Raw genomic sequence first — 20,958 nt, 5'->3', positions numbered from 1 at the left:
ATTATACTCATTAAAATGAGGTATATACTGTAGGTTATATACAGTTGGTCTTTTTTTGTCTTATTTCCATTAAATAGCTTCACTGTGGTGTGTCTTGACGAATTGAGTTGAATTGAAGTATGTAGTTAATTCGTTTAATAGCGGGATACAGGAGCTCAGGCTCACCGGACAGTGTAAATGACAGTCATTGGTTACTCTGCTTTGCTAAGACACTAATTAAAAACCCAGTAAAGGAAGCTGATTGTGATGTTTAATTATCATTCATATATGTTTCTCTTTTTCTCCAAGAGATGTTGGTTTTAGACATTAAGTTTTAAACTGTAAATTAGAATAATTGTGCTGAATTTGGTCCTTTCTGTCTTATAAATTCATAAGTTACATTTTAGGTTTTTGCACTATTGATTTTTTTTTTCATTTGATGACAATATGCAGTGTGACAACTTACCCCATACAGTGTTTCAGAGCAATTTTTTATTTTTCTTTGCCAATAACTGTGAAATTTTCCAATAAAAAAATCATTTATTTTCCCCCTCAAGATTCTAGGGTTTGTGTCTATAGAAAAATGTGACTTTCAAACATAAACTTACCCTCAGAAAGTGTGACAACTAGCCCCGGTCTACATGACAAACTCACTTTCAAATACATTTACACAAAAATGTACTGTGGGTAATTCCCGAGAGTGTGCAAAAAATGATTAATGTCTTTGTTTTCTAGTTTCTATAAAATGTTCTTAATGACAAAGGAATAAAGTTTTCAGATCTCATTGACAATGGCAACACTTTTCAGATTATCTTTACCAAGATTCAGTCGCCAATCTGTAAAAACGAGATAGTTTCCTTCACAACTTTCAGACGGGAAAGATCAAACATGATATGCCATTGTCCATGTTCTGATCCTGTAAAAAGCCCCACCTCTCTGAGATTCTTTGGGATGTGAAGTTCACTGACAGCACCGGCTACAATGAGCACATTTCTCAAGCTGGTCTCCAGAGCGCAAGAGCAATGCGCGGCAGATGCCTTTATATTTGCTCTCGTGCCTCGCGCGGTCGACTCAGAGTGATTCAATAGAGCACGACAGCATCAGAGCTGCATCGCTAAAGCTTGTACTTGGAATATCTTACAAAAGAGCAGAAGCGCGACACACGCCGCTATCGCGTGCTGCGTGTAAGGTAAGAGCCTCAGCTTTCTGAATGCGTTTTTAAAGTTTTCAAAATTGCCTCAGATCTAAAACAACGTCTTTAATGACCGGGTAGTCGTGTTTGCCTTTTATATAAGCCTACATTTAATTTCTTATTTATTCGTTATATGAAAAACAAAACAAAAACAAAAGCACAACATCGACGTCAGTTGTGGATTATGATCAAAGCTGATAGTATTTTAAGTGTATTCTGTTTTCTATTATTCCTGGTTGAAAACATTTGTTAAATATCTGTCAAATTCATCTCTAGAATAGTAAAAAAAAAAGCATATACAAGCATACAATTTGGTACGAACGTGTTTGCCTGAAAGTTCAAGAATGTTTATCGTTTTTGTAACAAATTCCATTCAAAAACGTTTTAGTCCAATTGTTTTAGGATCGTCCGTAACTCGGATTTATGGATTTTCAGTTTTCAGATCAATCTCCGTCATAGTAATTCAATGGGATATAAAGTGGCCGAAAACAAAAAGTGCAACGATCACTGAGGTTATAACGTTTGAATCACTTTGATTTTACTTAAACATTTAAAACGGCAATTGATTATTAATGTTTACATTTGTAGTAGACAATTAGTGGTAGACAAATACCTATTGCGAGATGTTCAACTGTTTATGCTATACATTAATATAAGCAGGTTTATATAAAGGCAGCTGTCTTGTTTTGTCGTGCATTTATTTGTCGGACCATTTTTTTAAAACGAAAATGTCTTATTATAAACAAAACTTCCTTGAAGGTACTGCGATTGCAGGTTATATTCTTATTTTATTTTATTTTTTTTAGGCCCGCATATTTTACCTACATCCTAGCATTCAATGAATGGGAGGAGCTTAAGACAGAAAAAAAAAAAAACTTTTATAAAGTGGTTCGTGGTTTTAATCTCAAGAACTTCCTTGAAGGTACTGCGATTGCAGGTTATATTCTTATTTTATTTTATTTTTTTAGGCCCGCATATTTTACCTACATCCTAGCATTCAATGAATGGGAGGAGCTTAAGACAGAAAAAAAAAAACTTTTATAAAGTGGTTCGTGGTTTTAATCTCAAACCGTTGATTTCAACCAGAAATAGTCGTAAATAGTATCGTATTTATTTATTTTTTTCGTCAAGAAGGTCACTAGTGTTACAAAAGATTATTATAATTTCATGAACGCGAATGAAGCCATCAATCAAGCTCCCGTGAGGCATGAAGGACACTAAAAATCCTGTAATGTATGACTGTTCGAGGCTAAAATATGTTTCTGACCGTTTCAGGGATTGACTGGTGCTGCAGAAGCTGAGCTGAAAACAGCTAGAAAACACGATTCTCCTGAGTTTAGGAAAAGGTCTGTGCACCAACACACACTGCCACAACATATCTCAGATATGTAAACACAATTATTATATTTAATTATAAAAGATATTAATTTTATTTATTTGTAATAGTTAACATTTCATTTGAGGAATGTTTAAATGAATCAAAAAACTTATTTGCTTTTCACACGGTCTCCATTAGTTCTGTGTTTGCTGATTATTGCAACTTTAAAATGTAATTAAATGATACATATTTCACAATTCCATAAAAGCTATGGGTGGCACCACACTGTATCGACTTCTAGCCCTATTTACCTGTCGGATGCTGTCTTCTGTATCACTGTTCAATCAAAAGATGCATGGAGTCTGATTACCTTACAGTAATAACATATGCGGTGTCCATTATAGACTACTGGAAGCCAGCATATTGAACTATATGCAGGTAACAATTTCATGCACGTCATGCAATCAAGACTAAACAATCGAGGGCAAAACATCTTTACGTCTGATGAGATTGTCTTTAAATGATATTGCTTGATAATTATAATGACTTATAATTCCTATTATAAGTCTTCACAGACCAAGCGGCATTTAGTCTCGCAATTTTCAGATAGACCTCCAGCATTGAATAAGGATTATAATGTAGGCCAGTGTACAGTGTACTGTGGGACTTTCTGTTCATGACAATTATAGGTCAGAGAGAGGAGTCTTTAAAGAGAGCAGGATTCATTGCAGTAACCCTGCTTTGGAAAGTGAAGACGTTTCATTTGCTTTTAAAACACTACAGTTTGCCTGAGGTATATTTGGTTAGATGATGGATTTGGTGTGTAATGTCCTATTCTTGTAGCTATTAGGTCCCCCCTCTTTTTTTCCTCTGTATTGACCCCGACAGGTCACACAAGTAATTTTTTAAACGCATGATTAATTTCACAGTAGGGTTAGCGTATACATATAGATGAAGTTCAATGTATCACATGCATTATGATTTAAGGCGTACATGTTAACTGTTCAGCATGAATAGTTGTCATCATCAGCGGTCTAATAAACAGAAACATTTTCAATGGATAGTTCAACTGGTCTCTGTTATAATTAGTATTACAAGGCAGTTTTTCACTTTATATAAGACATAAGCATAGCTGATATAAATTCAAAATGCGAATATATGCATGAAAATACCAACCAAAGTTGTATGGCATTTTAATAGTACAATTATTGAAGCATATGAGGTAATGTTTATTAAAAAATTAAAAACTCAATGAGTGTTATTCTACAGTGTTAGCAATTAATTTAAAGTGTATCTATCATATCATATTTTTTCATATTCCTGTAATGGGTTGAGGGGGTCCTATGAGGTGCTCTTTGGCTATTGGGAGACAAAAGCCAGCGGGATGGGATCTAAATGAGGTTTAGGGGGCTGCAGATGGGACCCTCTCTTTCCTGTCAATTTGACTTGGCTTTTCAAAACACTTGACCTTTTGTACTAATTCTATTATCAAGGCAAAATGGAAACGTCACAATTAAGCCCAATATTCCTATTATAATTACGTGCAATACCATTATAATAACTCCTAACGCCGACATTTAAAATAAAAATCCTTTGTAGCGAAGTTTTTTTTTTCTTCTGCAAAAAAATAGGCTATGCCATTTTTAATTGTAATTTTTCATAGTCGGATCAATAGCGCACCTGCTATTATAGGAATGTTATTGATGAGACAGTTTGTCGGACAACGTGTCATCGGCATCAAGCGATTAGTTTTATTCTCAGTTGTGGTCGATTCAGTACCTACAGCCTCATAATGAGGAAAAAATGACATGCCGACATTTGTCCCCTTTCGCTTGATTTATGAATGCGTGGAAATTGGCTCAATATGGCATGACAGTTTGGACGATTGCAGATGCTGATAACGAAATGATAAAGCATTAAGCCATACTAAACAACTAGCCTACCTGACTGCTCCTCACACTTAAAAATGATTGGGCTACTTTTACTGCTTTAAAAACAATGTGATTGGATGCTTAAAGCGGAGGAATCAAACTGTAAACGCCATAGGCTACTTGAAAAAACCCCCCCAAATAAACAGTTAAAATCGACTAAAATAATTAGTCGATAATAATCGACTAAATAAAATAGTTTTAATTATTAGCTATTTTACATCACCCTATCAGTAGCTATAATACATTAGGCTTACAATTAGTTTCAAGCTTTAATATAAAACCTAGTATAAAAACGTGCAATTACATTATTAATGTTGTGAGAAAATGTTTTGGTCTGGGCTACATATTTTCGGCGCGTTAAGTTCTAATATTTTAAAGTAACAGGCTTTATTTATGAAACAATTTCTCTTCTTCTCCATGCTATTATACCGATTGCACACGGCTGGATCTCGGGAGCTGTTTCCTCTAATTCAGATGGGAACTCGAGGCGCGTTTGAGTGGCAGTCAGTGAAGCGTCATTGGCTCTTCAGAGGGGCAGAGCCACGCCAATCACTCACAACGCGCTCCGGCAATAAGAGCCAGTGTGTGAGACGCGCGCTTATTCGCGCTTTCTCTGCTCTTACTACTGGTGCTGGACTCGATAAAGGAGCCTGTCGTGATATTGGCCATTTATCGTGCTTGTATTTATAAAGTTCGCGCTCTCCTTGACCGTTTCGAAGGCACATTTCCAATTTTGGATGTGGAATAGGCTGCGACATGATTTGAATTCTGTAGCGTTTGGACATCTCCTGCAGCGCGCGGAGGTAAGACAAATACAAACTTTTTATCGTCTCCGAGTCCGTCTAAAAATTACGTGTTTTTGTTCAGGTTTAGGCTTTTTAAGAGACATTTGTTCTCGGAGTAAAAAAGTGAAAGTGTGGTGGATACAAATACATTTTTATGGTACATTTATTATTATTATTATTATTATTATTATTATTATTATTATTATTATTATTATTATTATTATTATTATTATTATTATTATTATTATTATTATTATTATTATTATTATTATTATTATTATTATTATTATTATTATTATTATTATTATTATTATTTTGGCTAACATTGGGCTAATGCCGACATTTGTCCCCTTTCGCTTGATTTATGAATGCGTGGAAATTGGCTCAATATGGCATGACAGTTTGGACGATTGCAGATGCTGATAACGAAATGATAAAGCATTAAGCCATACTAAACAACTAGCCTACCTGACTGCTCCTCACACTTAAAAATGATTGGGCTACTTTTACTGCTTTAAAAACAATGTGATTGGATGCTTAAAGCGGAGGAATCAAACTGTAAACGCCATAGGCTACTTGAAAAACAAAAACAAATAAACAGTTAAAATCGACTAAAATAATTAGTCGATAATAATCGACTAAATAAAATAGTTTTAATTATTAGCTATTTTACATCACCCTATCAGTAGCTATAATACATTAGGCTTACAATTAGTTTCAAGCTTTAATATAAAACCTAGTATAAAAACGTGCAATTACATTATTAATGTTGTGAGAAAATGTTTTGGTCTGGGCTACATATTTTCGGCGCGTTAAGTTCTAATATTTTAAAGTAACAGGCTTTATTTATGAAACAATTTCTCTTCTTCTCCATGCTATTATACCGATTGCACACGGCTGGATCTCGGGAGCTGTTTCCTCTAATTCAGATGGGAACTCGAGGCGCGTTTGAGTGGCAGTCAGTGAAGCGTCATTGGCTCTTCAGAGGGGCAGAGCCACGCCAATCACTCACAACGCGCTCCGGCAATAAGAGCCAGTGTGTGAGACGCGCGCTTATTCGCGCTTTCTCTGCTCTTACTACTGGTGCTGGACTCGATAAAGGAGCCTGTCGTGATATTGGCCATTTATCGTGCTTGTATTTATAAAGTTCGCGCTCTCCTTGACCGTTTCGAAGGCACATTTCCAATTTTGGATGTGGAATAGGCTGCGACATGATTTGAATTCTGTAGCGTTTGGACATCTCCTGCAGCGCGCGGAGGTAAGACAAATACAAACTTTTTATCGTCTCCGAGTCCGTCTAAAAATTACGTGTTTTTGTTCAGGTTTAGGCTTTTTAAGAGACATTTGTTCTCGGAGTAAAAAAGTGAAAGTGTGGTGGATACAAATACATTTTTATGGTACATTTATTATTATTATTATTATTATTATTTTGGCTAACATTGGGCTATTATAGCTATGATACATTACCTAAAACCTAAAAAGCGACGTTCTATATTCTGTGTGGAAAAAGTCGGAACAGAACGGTGAGGCCGACTAACATTCTACAGGAAAATCTGCTTGAACTCTACACATTTCGTTACATTGTTATTTCCCCACATAAAGTTATCAAAACATTTTAAAATAATTAAAAGCATTACACGCTTTTTCTTTTTGCATTTTCACACAGAGACAAAAAGTGTTCGTGCATGCTTCAGAGTATTTAAAGAATAAAATTAATCACTGCATGTTGCTCGCACAGTGATTTAGTTCTTCATTTATTTGTATATTTTTAAATATATATCCTTTTTATTTAATTTGCGAGCATATTGAATAGCATCTTTATTTTCTCTCGTTCTTTAAATGGGGTTTTATTACGTCATCGTTATTTTTGTCTCGTTCTGTGAGTTTTTATTTCACCCGCATCATATTCTGCAAGCAATGTGTCATGTTAAAAAAGCTTCACAGTAATTGTGCAAGTTGTTTAATTCTCGTTTTTTTTGGTATAGCGAAATAAAAAATCTGGTTTCTATTTAATACCACATCTGGTAATAGCTACATATTATCAGAGTAATATTCTTTATACTGTGCATAAATTAATTAATACAACTGAATCTTTTTTTCTTTTGATTCCTTTATATTCTTTGCTAAATTAACCTTTTAAATGTGTTTACAGACGAACACCTCCACTCATTGGTCTCTAAAGAATGGAAAAGAGTCTTCTGCCTGGACCAAACAACATTGTGATGGCCACCCCACCGAGTTCATTCCAGCAGGAGCCGCTCACGCCTCCAAGATCCTCGCTTAAGCCCAACCAAGTTGGGCATGTCATCCTCTACGGGGTGCCTATTGTCTCGCTGGTGATTGACAATCAAGAGCGCTTATGCCTGGCTCAGATATCCAACACCCTGTTAAAGAACTACAGCTACAACGAGATCCACAATCGTCGAGTGGCTCTGGGCATCACCTGCGTGCAGTGCACCCCGGTCCAGCTGGAGATCCTGCGACGGGCAGGCGCCATGCCCATCTCCTCCCGCCGCTGCGGCATGATCACCAAACGGGAGGCAGAGCGGCTGTGCAAGTCTTTCCTGGGAGAGAACTCTCCACCCAAGCTGCCAGACAACTTCGCGTTCGACGTGACGCACGAATGCGCTTGGGGCTCCCGGGGAAATTTCATCCCGGCGCGCTACAACAGCTCCCGGGCCAAATGCATCAAGTGCTCCTACTGTAATATGTACTTCTCCCCAAACAAATTCATCTTCCACTCGCACCGCACACCCGAGGCCAAGTACACGCAGCCAGACGCCGCCAACTTCAACTCCTGGCGTCGGCACCTTAAACTGTCAGACAAAACGGCACCGGAGGACCTGTTGTTTGCCTGGGAGGATGTAAAAGCCATGTTTAACGGAGGAAGTCGCAAGAGGGCGCTTCCGTCCTCCAACTGCTCGTCCATGGGCTCCGTCAAGGCTGTGAACTCGGTTCTGCCCCACATGATTTCTCCAGAACTGGCCCAGAAGAGAGGCCGGTACGAGGACGACGATGAGTTGGACGGCAACGGCCTCTCGCCCCGAAAGGCCCCGCGCAGTTACCCGGTCATCCCGGTCCCGAGCAAAGGTTTCGGGATGTTGCAGAAGTTCCCAACAACGTCGCTATTCCCAAGCCCATACACCTTCCCAGCCTTCGGCTTGTGCCCGCAGAAGAAGGACGACAGCGAGGCGACCAACGGACAGAAAAACAGCGGCCTCTCAGGGCTCCTTTGGCCCGGCCGAAAGGATGCTTTTTATCCTCCCTTCTGCATGTTTTGGCCCCCGAGGGCAACTGGGGGTATCCCGGTGCCCACTTACCTCCAACCCCAACCCAATGCCCTTTCCTCGCTCACAGAGAGCCCGTCCCTCAGACAAGCCTTTTTGGATCTGTCTGAACAAGGTGATGCCGGTTCGGGTTTGGAAGCGAACCCTAGATCCGGGCTGTTTGAGAGCGACTGTCCGCGCGTGACCTCTGACCTCCGCCCCGCCCCGGAGGGATGGCTAAAACTCCTAGACGCTCCCTCGCTGCAAGCCCGCAAGGCCAGTTACCACTCCGCCTTCCGGCCAGTGGTCAAAGACGCGGAAAGCATCGCCAAGCTCCACGGCAGCCTGGAGGACTTCGGTCCGGAGCGGCACCTTTCTCCTGGCACCAGCTGCAGCTACGACAGCGGAGAGAGCGACGAGGAGCAGGAAGTGGACGTGGAGACCAAACAGGACGAGGAGCAGGAGGACTTCGGCAGCCGAGCGGCGCAGACGCCCCTGCACATGTGCGGGCTTCCCGACAACAGCGCGGGGGAACCACAGCAGGCCAAAGAACCGCCCTCCTTCCCGAGTGCTCCCGCCGAGACCTCGGCAGAGGACAAACCCGGCCTCGCTGTCAGTCCGCCCACCATCCTCAAAGTCCCCAGCCCCGTTCACGGCTCTCTGGAGGAAAGCGGCGCGTACAGAAATGTAAATATTCCCTCCAGGCACTTTAACTAATTATTTAAATGCGGGCCATTGGCTGGCAGGGGCCATATGCATAACAAGATTGATAGCCTGTGTTCCCTGCAGAAATGAAATATTCAGAGCTCTTTGATCCCTTCTAATAAGCCCAGTCGTGTTTTGTTTAATGGCGACATTATGTTTGCTCCCCTTTGTCACTTCTGCCTATTAGCCCTTTTAATCTTTAACCCTCTGACGCTATATTAACAGACAGAGCGACAGGGATCGAAACGGGAATTCTTTAGCAATTAGCCTCACGCGTGTTGATTTATCTAGAGGAACTCGGTAGCACGACAAAGCCAAACAAACATCAGGATCATATATAAGACATAACAGCGATGTCGTGCTCAAGGGTAATCAATTCTGTGCTTTTGGCTGGCTGATATATTTTGTTGCTCTATGTTCAACCTTTGGCCTGGTGTTATGAATCAGTTCTAATCAGACATCGCTGGTGTTTTATGGTTGCAGGCTCACAAGAGCAGAAACGATGGGCTGCCGGCATATGCAAACAAAAACAAAAACACCATCTCAGGTGAGAAATTAATGTGAAGTGAATGTTGTTGCAATATAATGAATGTGGAAATTGCAATGTGATTATTCCATGCATTTTATCATCATATTTATATATATATATATACCTACATACAAACTAATTGATAATTAACAAAGACAATACAATTTTACACCTTTACATTAACATTCAATTCATCGGTGTGCATGTATTCACATTTGAATTTTTTCATTCAGATGACAGCAAAGAGCAGAGCAGCTTTTTTGTCCCAGAGACAGAAACGTCGGCGCCCGAATACTGGCGTGAGAATCCAAGTAAGAACGCGTGCCACTTTATCTCCGCTTTACATCCGCCACTTACAGCAAGAGGGCTGTGAAATCATTTGCACAGCACAGCTAGCCCATCCCTGCAAGGATATTAGGATTAATCTAAATATAAAAGATACGGGATAGAATATACTCTCGCCGCACTCTTAAAATGGAGCAGCTCTCTCCACAATGTCATTGGGAAAATGTGTTCTGTAGGGAGCCATAACAGTTCAGCAAGACAATCAGCTCAACGCCAGGAAGGTGACAATCACCATTTGAACAATATCAGACGGAAATAATTGCCTTTTGCCTGGCAAAATCTTCCATTAGAAAGATCATAGCTTATTGCCTTTTATCTGTCAGAAAGACATTAAAGGTGTTTTATGACATCTACGGCAACATTTATATTATCAAGCCGATAATGATCTCCTCATATAACGTATAATATATTTGAAAAAATTACATGAAACAAATTAAATGAAACCACCTTTGCCTGATTGCTAAATGTCTCCGAGGGGCTACTGGGAAACGTGATTAGAACTTCTGATTTTCCAAAGAGTCTAACGGCAGTGTCTTAAAGATAGTTCTGTTTCTTGGGAGGGAGGAAAAAAATAATCTAATTTTCCATTTATATAATGCAAACTGCCTTGGCTTTGACTATTCACGGTTAATTGACTGTCAAACGAGGTTGTTATCCTCAGGCACTGTCTGCAAATTTGCTTGTCAAATGAGACAGAGAGAGGAGGAGAGCGAGAACAAGACCGCTTTCCAAATGAGGAACGCCTTGTTCGGCTTAAGGAGGCAAGACGGGAAATGAGAAGAGAGAGAAGAGAGAGAGAGAGAGAGAGAGAGAGAGTCGAATGAGGGGAAGATTATACCAACGTGTTGGATCACTTCATTTGAGCCATTTGCGATATAGACACAAAAACACAGACGCCGTCGTGCAGCGCAGACGTACCGACTCCTAAGGATTGCAATCAAAACTGTTTCGAATAATTTCCTGATTCAATAGTGCAGTAACATTAAAGAAATCAGCTGTTTTCACAATTTCAGGATATTGGCATATTGCAAGGGCTGTTTATTTGAATGCACTAATCAGATATTTTGTTGAGCGAGTTATATTCTTTTCATAGTATTATGTCTTTACAGTAAATATGCAGCCATACCATATTCACGATAAATGAATACCATTTCCTCACCCCAGCAAAATAGCACTGTATTTTCTATTTGACTTTATAAGTCAAATAGGTTTGTCTGAAATCTCCTGATGTCAGACTGACATCTACCGGTTGCTGGTAGAACTGCATGCCGTGTGTCAGTCTTTCACATGAACTCTATTGAAACTGTCATGAATGGATGCTTGCAATGTGTTATAAATCCTCAAGGTTTTTTTTAAATTTTTTTATCTTCTTTTTTCTGCTCAGCAGACCAAAGTCAAGACACAGACTCTCCCGTATCGCTCAAGAAGGATGTTGAGAACATGGAAAAAGGTGAGATAACAAGCAAAGACTTTATTAAAGATTATAAAACGGAGAGTTCCGGTCCTTGATTCTGATTGGCTGAGGCTCTGTTTTATTTTGTGAAACCTATTTAATAACCGTTATAAAAGCAATAAGCCCCGTGAAGCCGTGGTTTACAGTGAATTTATAATTCGCTTCGCGTCGTGCCTAACAACGCCCCTTAGCTGTTATAAATTCACTGTAAACCACGGCTTCTTGGGGCTTATTGCTTTAATGGGGTCAGTAAGATTTTTATTTGAAAGAAAATAATACTTTTATTCAGCAAGGACGCATTCATTTGATCAAAAGTGACAGTACATGCATTTATAAAGTAGCAAATGATTTGATTTGAAATAAATGCTGTTCTTTTGAACTTTCTATTCATCAAAGCAGCTGTTTTCAGCAATGCTAATAACCAGAACTGTTTGTTGAGCAGCAAATCAGCATATTAGAAGGATTTCTGGAGATGCTGAAAATTCAGCTTTGATCACAGCAATAAATTGTATTTTACAAAATACTAAAAAAGAAAATGGTATTATAAATAGTAATAACATTTCACAATTTTACTGTATTTTGAAACAAATAACTGCAGCCTTGGTGAGCAGAAGAGACTTCTTTTAAAAACTTAAAAAACTACTGACCCCAAACTTTTGAACGGCAGTGCCAAATGCTTCAAATGCATTTTTGTAACTGCTCTAGATGTAACAGTTGATATTTCAGCGCAGCTCAGCGTCTGATCTTGATTTATCGTGTAATCTGTCCTTCAGAGGAACTCCAGAAAGTTCTCCTTGAACAGATAGATTTACGGCGGAGACTGGAGCAGGAGTTTCACGCTCTGAAAGGCAGCTCTCCATTTCCAGTTTTCCGTAAGTGTCCTTACTTTCACTTCATGTGTTTTACAGTATCATCATGATTCAGCATGTGAAACTCAGAGAACCTGCTTTATCTGATCAATAAATCGGTATGACTCCATAAAGCGCCATTTTAAAAGTAAGCCCAAGAAAAGCACGTGTAGGCCACTACATACCTGTAAAAGGGTTTATATATGAACTCAGGTGACCCATAAGATGCCTTTGTTTTTAATATTCCGTATTTGGCTATCCTACAGATAACTTTCAGGACCAAATGAAGAGAGAACTGGCTTACAGGGAAGAAATAGTGCAGCAGTTACAGATGGTAAGGAGTTTTCAATAAGCTCATCATTTCCCATCTGATTAATTTACTCGCGAATCTCCCACATGCAGCCCTCTTATATTAGTAATCTGCTGTAGCAGGCTAAATCTGTGTTACAGTGGAAATGTAAGATAACCAGCAGACTAGCAGCAGGATCTGGTGTCTCGTAATCTTTTGTTGTCTAGAACTGGTTCAACATTGCATAGCGCTGCGGCATCAATCACTGGGGCATCTGTGTTTTAACACATGGATGATGCTGGCAGACTGCCACTGTGTGTTCTCTCAGTTCAACACCATCCGTCAAGCCAGGGGAGATCATATATGAGAGATTACAGTGTGACAGATTGAAAGCTGAACTTCTGTAATGCAGAAAACTATAGAGATGAATACGTAATGATGCTTGCAAGATGCAAGCTTCCTTTTGGTGTCGTATCAGCACATATTTAAGCCATAACATACAAGATAAGAGGCCTTGTGAATTGTGAATGTAGTCACAGCTAAACTGTATTTTTTTAATTTAAAGACAGCATGGACTTTAAGTGACCTATTGTGTTATTTTTTTGAAAGTAATATTTTTATTCAGTAAGAACGGATTAAATGAATACAAGAGAAAGTAAAGACATTTATAATGTTATAAAAGTATCACTGTTTCCACAAAATTGAAGCAGCACAACTTTTTTCAACATTGATAATAATCAGAAATGTTTCTTGAGCAGCAAATCAGCATATTAGAATGATTTCTGGAGGATCATGTGACACTGAAGACTGGAGTAATGATGCTGGAAATACAGCTGCGCATTGCAGGAATAAATTACATTTTACAGTATATTCATATACAAAACAGTTATTTTGAATAATAAAAATCTTTCATGATTTTACTGTTTTGACTGTATTTTTGGTCAAATATATGTAGCCTTGGTGAGCAGAAGAGGCTAAAAAGAAAATAATAATAATAAAAACAAAAGTTACAAATAAAATAACTAAATAAATACCTGAGCCCAATTTTTTGAATGTATTATAATATAGAAAATAGTGCATTTACTACATTTTAAAAAATATTAAGGAGGACACAAATTTTCATTAAACATTAATTTATTAAGCAAATTTAGTGTCATCCCTTCTCTAGATAGAAATGTTGTATTGTTGATGGAGAATCCAAGTATTAACTGATTCCATATTTTTTAAATTCATTCATTTCATTAAAAATTATTTTTTTTTTTTGTAGATTCCATACGCAAACATCATCAGAAAAGAAAAGGTCGGGACACATCTAAACAAAAGCTAAATGGTAAGTATCAAAGTTATTTCATCAAACGAGAAACATAATGTGTGGCCATTCAGTAAAATCTATTGCAGATTTAATATGAGCTTCATGATTTGTCAGCAAAATAGACTTTATGTTACAAACAGCACTATGTTTGACGTTCTTGATTATTCCGAGAAATCCTAGTGACTATATCAATCGTTGTATGTTTTAGGTAAATTCGTTTGAAACAAAATCAAGCTGCTCTCAACATCTTTTGACACAAAGAGCTTAAATCATCCCCATCTCTATGAGGAATCATCAAGCAGCCTCTCGACCGGATCAGATGTTGAACGCTGCCATTGACAGACCACCTCATCGATGTCCATCTCTCAATCTAACCAAAACTGATACACTGCACAGTTCAATGCATCTACCAATGATTTAGAGCTCATTTGACGTATTTCCTGTACAGTAACCCCACTTTGATTATTTATGAACTTATTTAAGTTTATTTATTACCCATGCATTCACTGGTTTATTGATAACAGCAAACTGTACAATGATATTAGCTGATGTCTAAGAACTGTCTGAAAGCGTGTACACTTTTTCATGTTTTGCCTGTTTAAATACAACATTGACATAAACACACGTTTAAAATGTTATTATTAACCGTTCATGCAAATGTCTTTAAATATGTTCTTGTAGTTTCTCTACTATTTATGTGGATAATTAAAAGTCTATCATATGAAAAAGACTAGTTATTTGTTTATTTTTGAAAGTGCCACTTTGATAAACACAAGCATAATACAATTTGGGAGTAAAGAAAGAAAATGAGTGATATTACACATATAAAACAGTATTTGTGTGCATTTTTAGGGTTTACATTGATTTTGTATGTGTGTTTAATTAAACCTACAAGACTTGTTCTATTATTTTTCAAATAGGCTATATTACATCTGTAATTTAATTATTAAATATATCATGAAATATATAATTCGGTTACTATAGGCTGTTCGTTTTATTAATTATTTCCTGCATATTATAATAATGTTTTATTTTAATAGTGTTTAAATCTATAGTCTTTGGTTTAAATGCTGCGATTATATATATATATATATATATATACACACACACATCTACAATGTCTCGGAAAATTATGTACGAGTACATATACAATGAACACGTGATTCATTTGTTTGGTGGGTACAGTACATGGCTCAATTCGAACTATAATACTGTTTCTACTATTTAATAGTTAAACTTTGCTTTTTTGACTCTTGTCAATCTAAGCCTCTCGCGGCGCGTCTGTGACGTAATTCCGCGCGACGCAAGCTCTTTTACGTCAGCACGCACAATAGTGCCAACATGGCGTTCACGCTGTACGCACTGATCCAGACGGCGATATTATTCACTAATGCCATCGCAGTTCTGCACGAAGAGAGGTTTCTCAGTAAAAGTAAGTCCTTAGGATTGTATTTTATGCTGAAGTATGACGATAGGTTTGTTATGTCGCGTAAATATGTGTATTTCCATCTGGATTGCTAGCCTAGGTTTGACGTCTCCTAAATGAACAGGAAACTAGAGAAATATGAAAATGTTAACATAAGCGATTATAACATATTTTTGTTTTTAAAATGTCATTGGTGGTTTTTGACATCGCCTGAAAGGACTATTAGTAGTTATTAATAGAAATCAGAATTGCTGCTTGTTTGCTGTTGTTTTACCAGTCCATTGTATATCCCTTCACCAATATCATATACTGTAAATGTGCTTACATATGAATCAGTATATTTGAAATAAAAGCGAAGTTTTTGAATTTGGTTGAAAGGGTTTGCAGAGCTGCTATTTAGAATAAAAATAGTACATTTTTGACATTTTTGATCACTACACAATGTCCATACTTCCACATCGGTGTTATTTAATAGCGTCAATCACTACTATTACTGGTTAAAAATATGAATGATTACAGTGGGTCTAAACTTTTCATTTCATTTGTAATAAAATAACACGAAAGGAATATACACACAAACACAGGTATGTGAAAGAAATCTGTAGGAACGATACTATCATATGCGAAATGTGTTATTCTTATTATTTATAAATTTAAGACATTTTACAGTAAAGGAAAATTCAGCAAGGAAGTCTTCATATCTAGAGAAAGATTTGAGAAATTTGTTCTTGTGGGGAAAAAAAACAAAAAACAGTACATAACAGCAGCACGGCTGTCTTTATTATCTTTCAGCCAAAAAATAAAATAAATCAGATTTTTATAAATAACTTAAATGCTCCCAAAGGGAATATATCTGATGGCACTGAAAATAAATAAAATAAAATGCAATAAGCAAAGCTCTCTTCCTCCGTCTTAAAAAATACAGATCAACTGGGAATATCAGCAAAAGTAGCACTTTGACATTATGCATATTCCTTAATTGTACCTCTGATGTTTTGTTAGAAGGAATATACATACAAACACAGGTATGTGAAAGAAATCTGTAGGAACGATACTATCATATGCGAAATGTGTTATTCTTATTATTTATAAATTTAAGACATTTTACAGTAAAGGAAAATTCAGCAAGGAAGTCTTCATATCTAGAGAAAGATTTGAGAAATTTGTTCTTGTGGGGAAAAAAAACAAAAAACAGTACATAACAGCAGCACGGCTGTCTTTATTATCTTTCAGCCAAAAAATAAAATAAATCAGATTTTTATAAATAACTTAAATTCTCCCAAAGGGAATATATCTGATGGCACTGAAAATAAATAAAATAAAATGCAATAAGCAAAGCGCTCTTCCTCCGTCTTAAAAAATACAGATCAACTGGGAATATCAGCAAAAGTAGCACTTTGACATTATGCATATTCCTTAATTGTACCTCTGATGTTTTGTTAGAGATGCAACATTTTTCAGGGATTAACCACACTCTTTTTCCAGTGAATACGGTCACAAAAAAAAAAAATGTTTCCAGTAAAATGTACGTGTAGGGATGTGTACACTATATAATCCTTCAGTCCTTGATGATAAAGATATACATTAGGGCTGTGTATCACCAGCAAAGTCACGATACGTATCACGATACGGGACTGGACTGCACTGAATTTCACCTCAGCAGAATTTAGAAAAACAGCTGTTTATTAAACACTGCTTACTATTGGAGATCGCTAAACTGCAAGCTAAAACTAAAACCGGTGTTTTCAGAAAGCAAGCGCGTTTATCCACAGTGGAGAGAGAGCGTGGTCAAATCTCTGTGACGATACATCGTCGTATCAAACACAGCACTAATATACATCCTAATATGCAAGCATATAGTCATTATAGCATGATGCATATCATGGCAGAGGGCTCTGTGACTAACAAACACGTCATTTTCCAGTCGGCTGGGGAGCAGAGCAGGGTATTGGAGGATTTGGAGATGAACCCGGCATTAAAGCACAACTTCTGAACCTTATTCGCTCCGTCAGGACTGTCATGAGAGGTTTGTTCTTCTGTACAGTGTTAATACTGATGTCTACTAATTCCTCCGTTTACTTACTCCAAGAATCATTAATAGAGCTGCTAACATACCTGTGGCATGTAGCACGAAGCCGGTTTCAGTTTTTACCCAGCTAAGTTCGGGTTTAGTTTGAGAGTTTTCAGGCTCAAGAAGATGGGTTGGTTTTGAGCGGGTTTCGTCAACTCGAAACTTACTCTGCAACTCTATCTCGCTTCGTGCTACAGGCCACTGTAATGGGTTTTAGATTTGCATTGATCTTTATCACGTTCTGGGGAAAAATAGCTCCATATATTGTTCCTATGTCTTCATGTAATATCAGAAATGGTTCTATATGAACATGTTTTCTCTTCTCCTCCCACAGTACCTCTGATAGCAGTGAATTCAGTGTGTATCGTCTTATTATTACTGTTTGGATGAAGATGGATTGCGGTGGATCAGGATCTAATGAGGAACACAGGGAATGTGGCAAAGGAAAATGGACTGTTTTGTGTCTGTGGTTCTATATGTTGCTCTCCAATGTCTGAAAATTGTACCCTGAATGATTTTGCTGTAAGTACTCTGGTAGTTTTATATGAAACAATTACCAGGAAATATTTTTCTTGTCCAGTTTTGTAACTTTACAGAAGCTCCTGCGTCTGTGCTTGTTGTTTTTGTCACATCCAAGATGAAATCAGTGGGACAGGTCTGCCAAAGCCATACAGCTGTCTTACGGTTTGATTCTGGCACCTGAAATATCGTTTTCATTCCTTTTCTTTCTTTTTTTAAAATAAATGTTAAGTTCCCCAAAGCTAATCGTATGGTGTTTCCATTTCAAAGACAGCCTGGAAAGTAAAAGTTGGGTTTAATATATTTAAAGACATATGGGTGAAGTCTGAATTTTTTAATAAAGATGTGGTTAATGTAGTGTTGTTATGACATCATGCTTTAATATGCAACACATTTGGTTTAAAGGGTTTGAAAAGTTTGACCAGAGTAGCTTCTACCCTTATGAGCCAGTCATTTCATATTTCAGGTTTTAATAAAGTTGTTTTGTCTTTTCATCTGTTAATGTATGTTGGAGATTGCCATTTTTTTGTTTTGTAATAAGTGCTTTGTAAACACTAGGGATGCACGATATTGGATTTTTGCCGATATGCCGATAATTTTCAACTCATTTTGGGTGATAGCCGATGCATAATTATTTTTAATTTGGGTTAGTTTTTAACAAGAACTTATTTGTTAGAATTAAATAAACAATAATAAAGTTATTTTATAATGACAGTACATTGAAGATTCGAAAATAACTATAAATAAACTATATATTAATCACTGCATTTTTTTTTTCCAGAAAGATGCAGTGGTAACCTTAACATTTTATTTTATGATTTAACATTTGTAAATGGTCTAAAGCAAAAGAGTTGTACAAATTCTGAAAATCTTTTAGAGCTCATAATTTGTTTAAAAAAAGAACATATTACACATTAATGAATAAATCAGTAAATATGAAATTATTTAGTTTAAGTGTTTGTGATTTTTTTTTTGTTCATGTAAGCTATAGCCTTTAAATCAAAACATACTCAAGATTTTATGGCATCAATTACTGCTTTATTAAATCAGAAACACTGTCTAAATATTATTTGTGTATTTTGCTTTCATTTTGTTAGAAGTAGGCCAACAGCGCCCCCTATGGAATTAAAACTCTTTACTGAGCGGGCATTAGGACCCGGGGGAGGCTGCCGCTGTTGTACGTGCTATTACTGTTTATCACACACCTAACACTTCATTCTGTAGTGCATTCTCAGTTTAAATGCAGCGATCAAAACAGTGAATCCAATCACCATTCAGGCAAAACTTTGCATCAAGAATGAGCCATAATGCTGAGCTGATCTAATCTCTAGCACACTCTGAGCACATGTGAGTTAATGTATTCCTCTTATCGGCAAGACATACTTTTTCATATCGGGCCGATGCCGATATTTACATTTAAAGCCATTATCGGCCGATTCCGATATTGGTCCGATAACATTGTGCATCCCTACTTTACACCTCTAATTATTTTTCCACCCAAGATCAGTCAGCATTTATTCAGTCAGATGGTTAAATGTTATTTTTGAGGAGGTCAGTTCAGAGTTTGACATATGTTCGGCTGAGTGATTAGAAGCATATGGAGTCCATTAACAACACTAGATTACTCCATCACTATTACACTACCTTTTTATTAACGGTAGCCCAGACCACGGATAAAACATTGAATTACAACCATATGTTCGGAGCAGCGATTAAAGCCTAACCCTTTTATAATCTATGCTTAATGGTTATTACCGAAGATGATGTGTCTTTATATTTCTCCAATCCCAGGATTTATATCATGGCAGAGAATAATATTTTTGGCAGTAAAATTATGCTCCTCATTACCCCCAAAAATGAAGATCTGACAGGATGTTAAAGGCATAAATTAATACATATTCTTAAATTTAAATCAGTGCATATACTAGAATTTATTCTATTTTTATATTTTATTCATTAATAAATAAATGATTATATATATATATATATATATATATATATATAATCATTTATTTTTGTGCGCTAATCATGAACATTGGATGAATGTAAATAGTAAACCAACAACAACAAAAAATCTAATATTGGTAAAAGAGATATGAATCGTTGTTCTAAATGCTATTTAATCTGCTATTAAAATATCCAACATGTTTCTCATTCACTGAGTGACTAATCTGTCATACAACCCTCTTAAATGATTATAAACTGCCAGGGTCGAGAAAAGCCAGTGTGCTCTTAGACAAAAATAAATGAAATACATCTACACATAATATATTAAAAGAGAATAAAAAAAAAAAACTAAAACAAATAGAACACAACTTAATTATTAAGTAGTTGCACGTGCTTTTTCGACAGGCATTTCTCAGGACTGCTAAATGTAAGACTCCGCCAGAGAAGGACCCTAAGCAGGAAGTAAGTGTAGTTCATAGAAATGTGTACAATAACTTCTATTGGTCAACTGTGTTTTATGCTTTAACAGTCATCGGTTCATCCTTTCTTATTAGTTTAAAATACAAATGTGCAAATCGTTTGGAAACGACTGAGCATGTTCTGTTTTTGTAGTCTACATCGGGTTGTCATGTTATTAAAAAACTAAACGCAATCTACCGGCACAGTCCTCAAACACATTAACTTACTCTATTTACACGATCTTTTAGTTCGTTGTATTATTGAATGATTTAAAGCAATCTGCTTTACCTTTTCTAAAGCTCTTGTTGTTTGGCAGCTCGTTTTAAATAAATGTAGGGTTTCCAAATCCTTAAAATGATGTCAAACACAGATGATGAGATGAAATGTTGTTTTGGAAGACATTCATTGTGTTTAATCCAAAGTTCATGTGAATAAGAGCATTAATTGCACACTCGGAACTGACAATATGATCCCCAAAGTCCTAAATCGTCAGTCATGTTTATCTGCTCTTTTTTTGCCATTCAGCCCAGGCAAAGCCAAATATTAATATTAATTTTCTATTTTATCATCTATCTATCTATCTA

At 36.9% G+C, this 20,958-nt stretch overlaps 3 protein-coding genes across 4 annotated transcripts in view; all 3 read left to right on the top strand.

Moving 5' to 3' along the window:
* The first annotated feature begins 6,281 nt into the window (after positions 1-6,281).
* Positions 6,282-14,532, top strand: LOC107738854 (SKI family transcriptional corepressor 2-like). Of its 2 annotated transcripts, XM_016550738.1 has the most exons (9): positions 6,282-6,463; positions 7,358-9,158; positions 9,660-9,723; positions 9,939-10,016; positions 11,435-11,500; positions 12,277-12,375; positions 12,618-12,685; positions 13,908-13,970; positions 14,161-14,532. In XM_016550738.1, exons 2-8 carry the CDS (start codon positions 7,389-7,391, stop codon positions 13,965-13,967), a joined length of 2,205 nt encoding a protein of 734 aa, XP_016406224.1. In that variant the 5' UTR covers positions 6,282-6,463; positions 7,358-7,388; the 3' UTR covers positions 13,968-13,970; positions 14,161-14,532. The 2 variants fall into 2 exon arrangements, with proteins under 2 accessions (XP_016406224.1, XP_016406225.1); XM_016550739.1 differs by lacking the exon at positions 12,618-12,685.
* A 681-nt stretch (positions 14,533-15,213) lies between these two features.
* Positions 15,214-18,470, top strand: ier3ip1 (immediate early response 3 interacting protein 1). Its single transcript, XM_016550727.1, has 3 exons — positions 15,214-15,384; positions 17,303-17,404; positions 17,784-18,470. The coding sequence occupies exons 1-3, from the start codon at positions 15,294-15,296 to the stop codon at positions 17,837-17,839; spliced, it is 249 nt and encodes an 82-aa protein (XP_016406213.1). The 5' UTR covers positions 15,214-15,293; the 3' UTR covers positions 17,840-18,470.
* A 1,831-nt stretch (positions 18,471-20,301) lies between these two features.
* LOC107738843 (haloacid dehalogenase-like hydrolase domain-containing protein 2) overlaps positions 20,302-20,958 on the top strand; it is a 7,405-nt gene continuing 6,748 nt past the window's right edge. The window contains exon 1 of the mRNA XM_016550728.1: positions 20,302-20,377. Within this exon, the coding sequence (XP_016406214.1) occupies position 20,377 (1 nt within the window). The 5' untranslated portion in view covers positions 20,302-20,376. The remainder of the gene's footprint in view (positions 20,378-20,958) is intronic.

Source organism: Sinocyclocheilus rhinocerous, unplaced genomic scaffold (genome assembly GCF_001515625.1).
Source record: "Sinocyclocheilus rhinocerous isolate Xijiao unplaced genomic scaffold, SAMN03320098_v1.1 scaffold103, whole genome shotgun sequence".
Classification (NCBI taxonomy): Eukaryota; Metazoa; Chordata; class Actinopteri; order Cypriniformes; family Cyprinidae; genus Sinocyclocheilus; species Sinocyclocheilus rhinocerous.
The sequence above is the reverse complement of the archived record's forward strand: the minus strand, read 5'-3'. Positions and strand labels throughout refer to the sequence as shown.

Bases quoted from the DNA above. Each gene is read 5' to 3' on its own strand.
- ier3ip1 (XM_016550727.1), top strand. From the start codon at position 15,294: ATGGCGTTCACGCTGTACGCACTGATCCAGACGGCGATATTATTCACT. The intron at 15,385-17,302 runs GTAAGTCCTTAG...GTCATTTTCCAG, and splicing joins AGAGAGGTTTCTCAGTAAAA to TCGGCTGGGGAGCAGAGCAG. The intron at 17,405-17,783 runs GTTTGTTCTTCT...CTCCTCCCACAG, and splicing joins CGTCAGGACTGTCATGAGAG to TACCTCTGATAGCAGTGAAT.
- LOC107738854 (XM_016550738.1), top strand. From the start codon at position 7,389: ATGGAAAAGAGTCTTCTGCCTGGACCAAACAACATTGTGATGGCCACC. The intron at 9,724-9,938 runs GTGAGAAATTAA...TTTTTCATTCAG, and splicing joins AAACAAAAACACCATCTCAG to ATGACAGCAAAGAGCAGAGC. The intron at 12,686-13,907 runs GTAAGGAGTTTT...TTTTTTTTGTAG, and splicing joins TAGTGCAGCAGTTACAGATG to ATTCCATACGCAAACATCAT.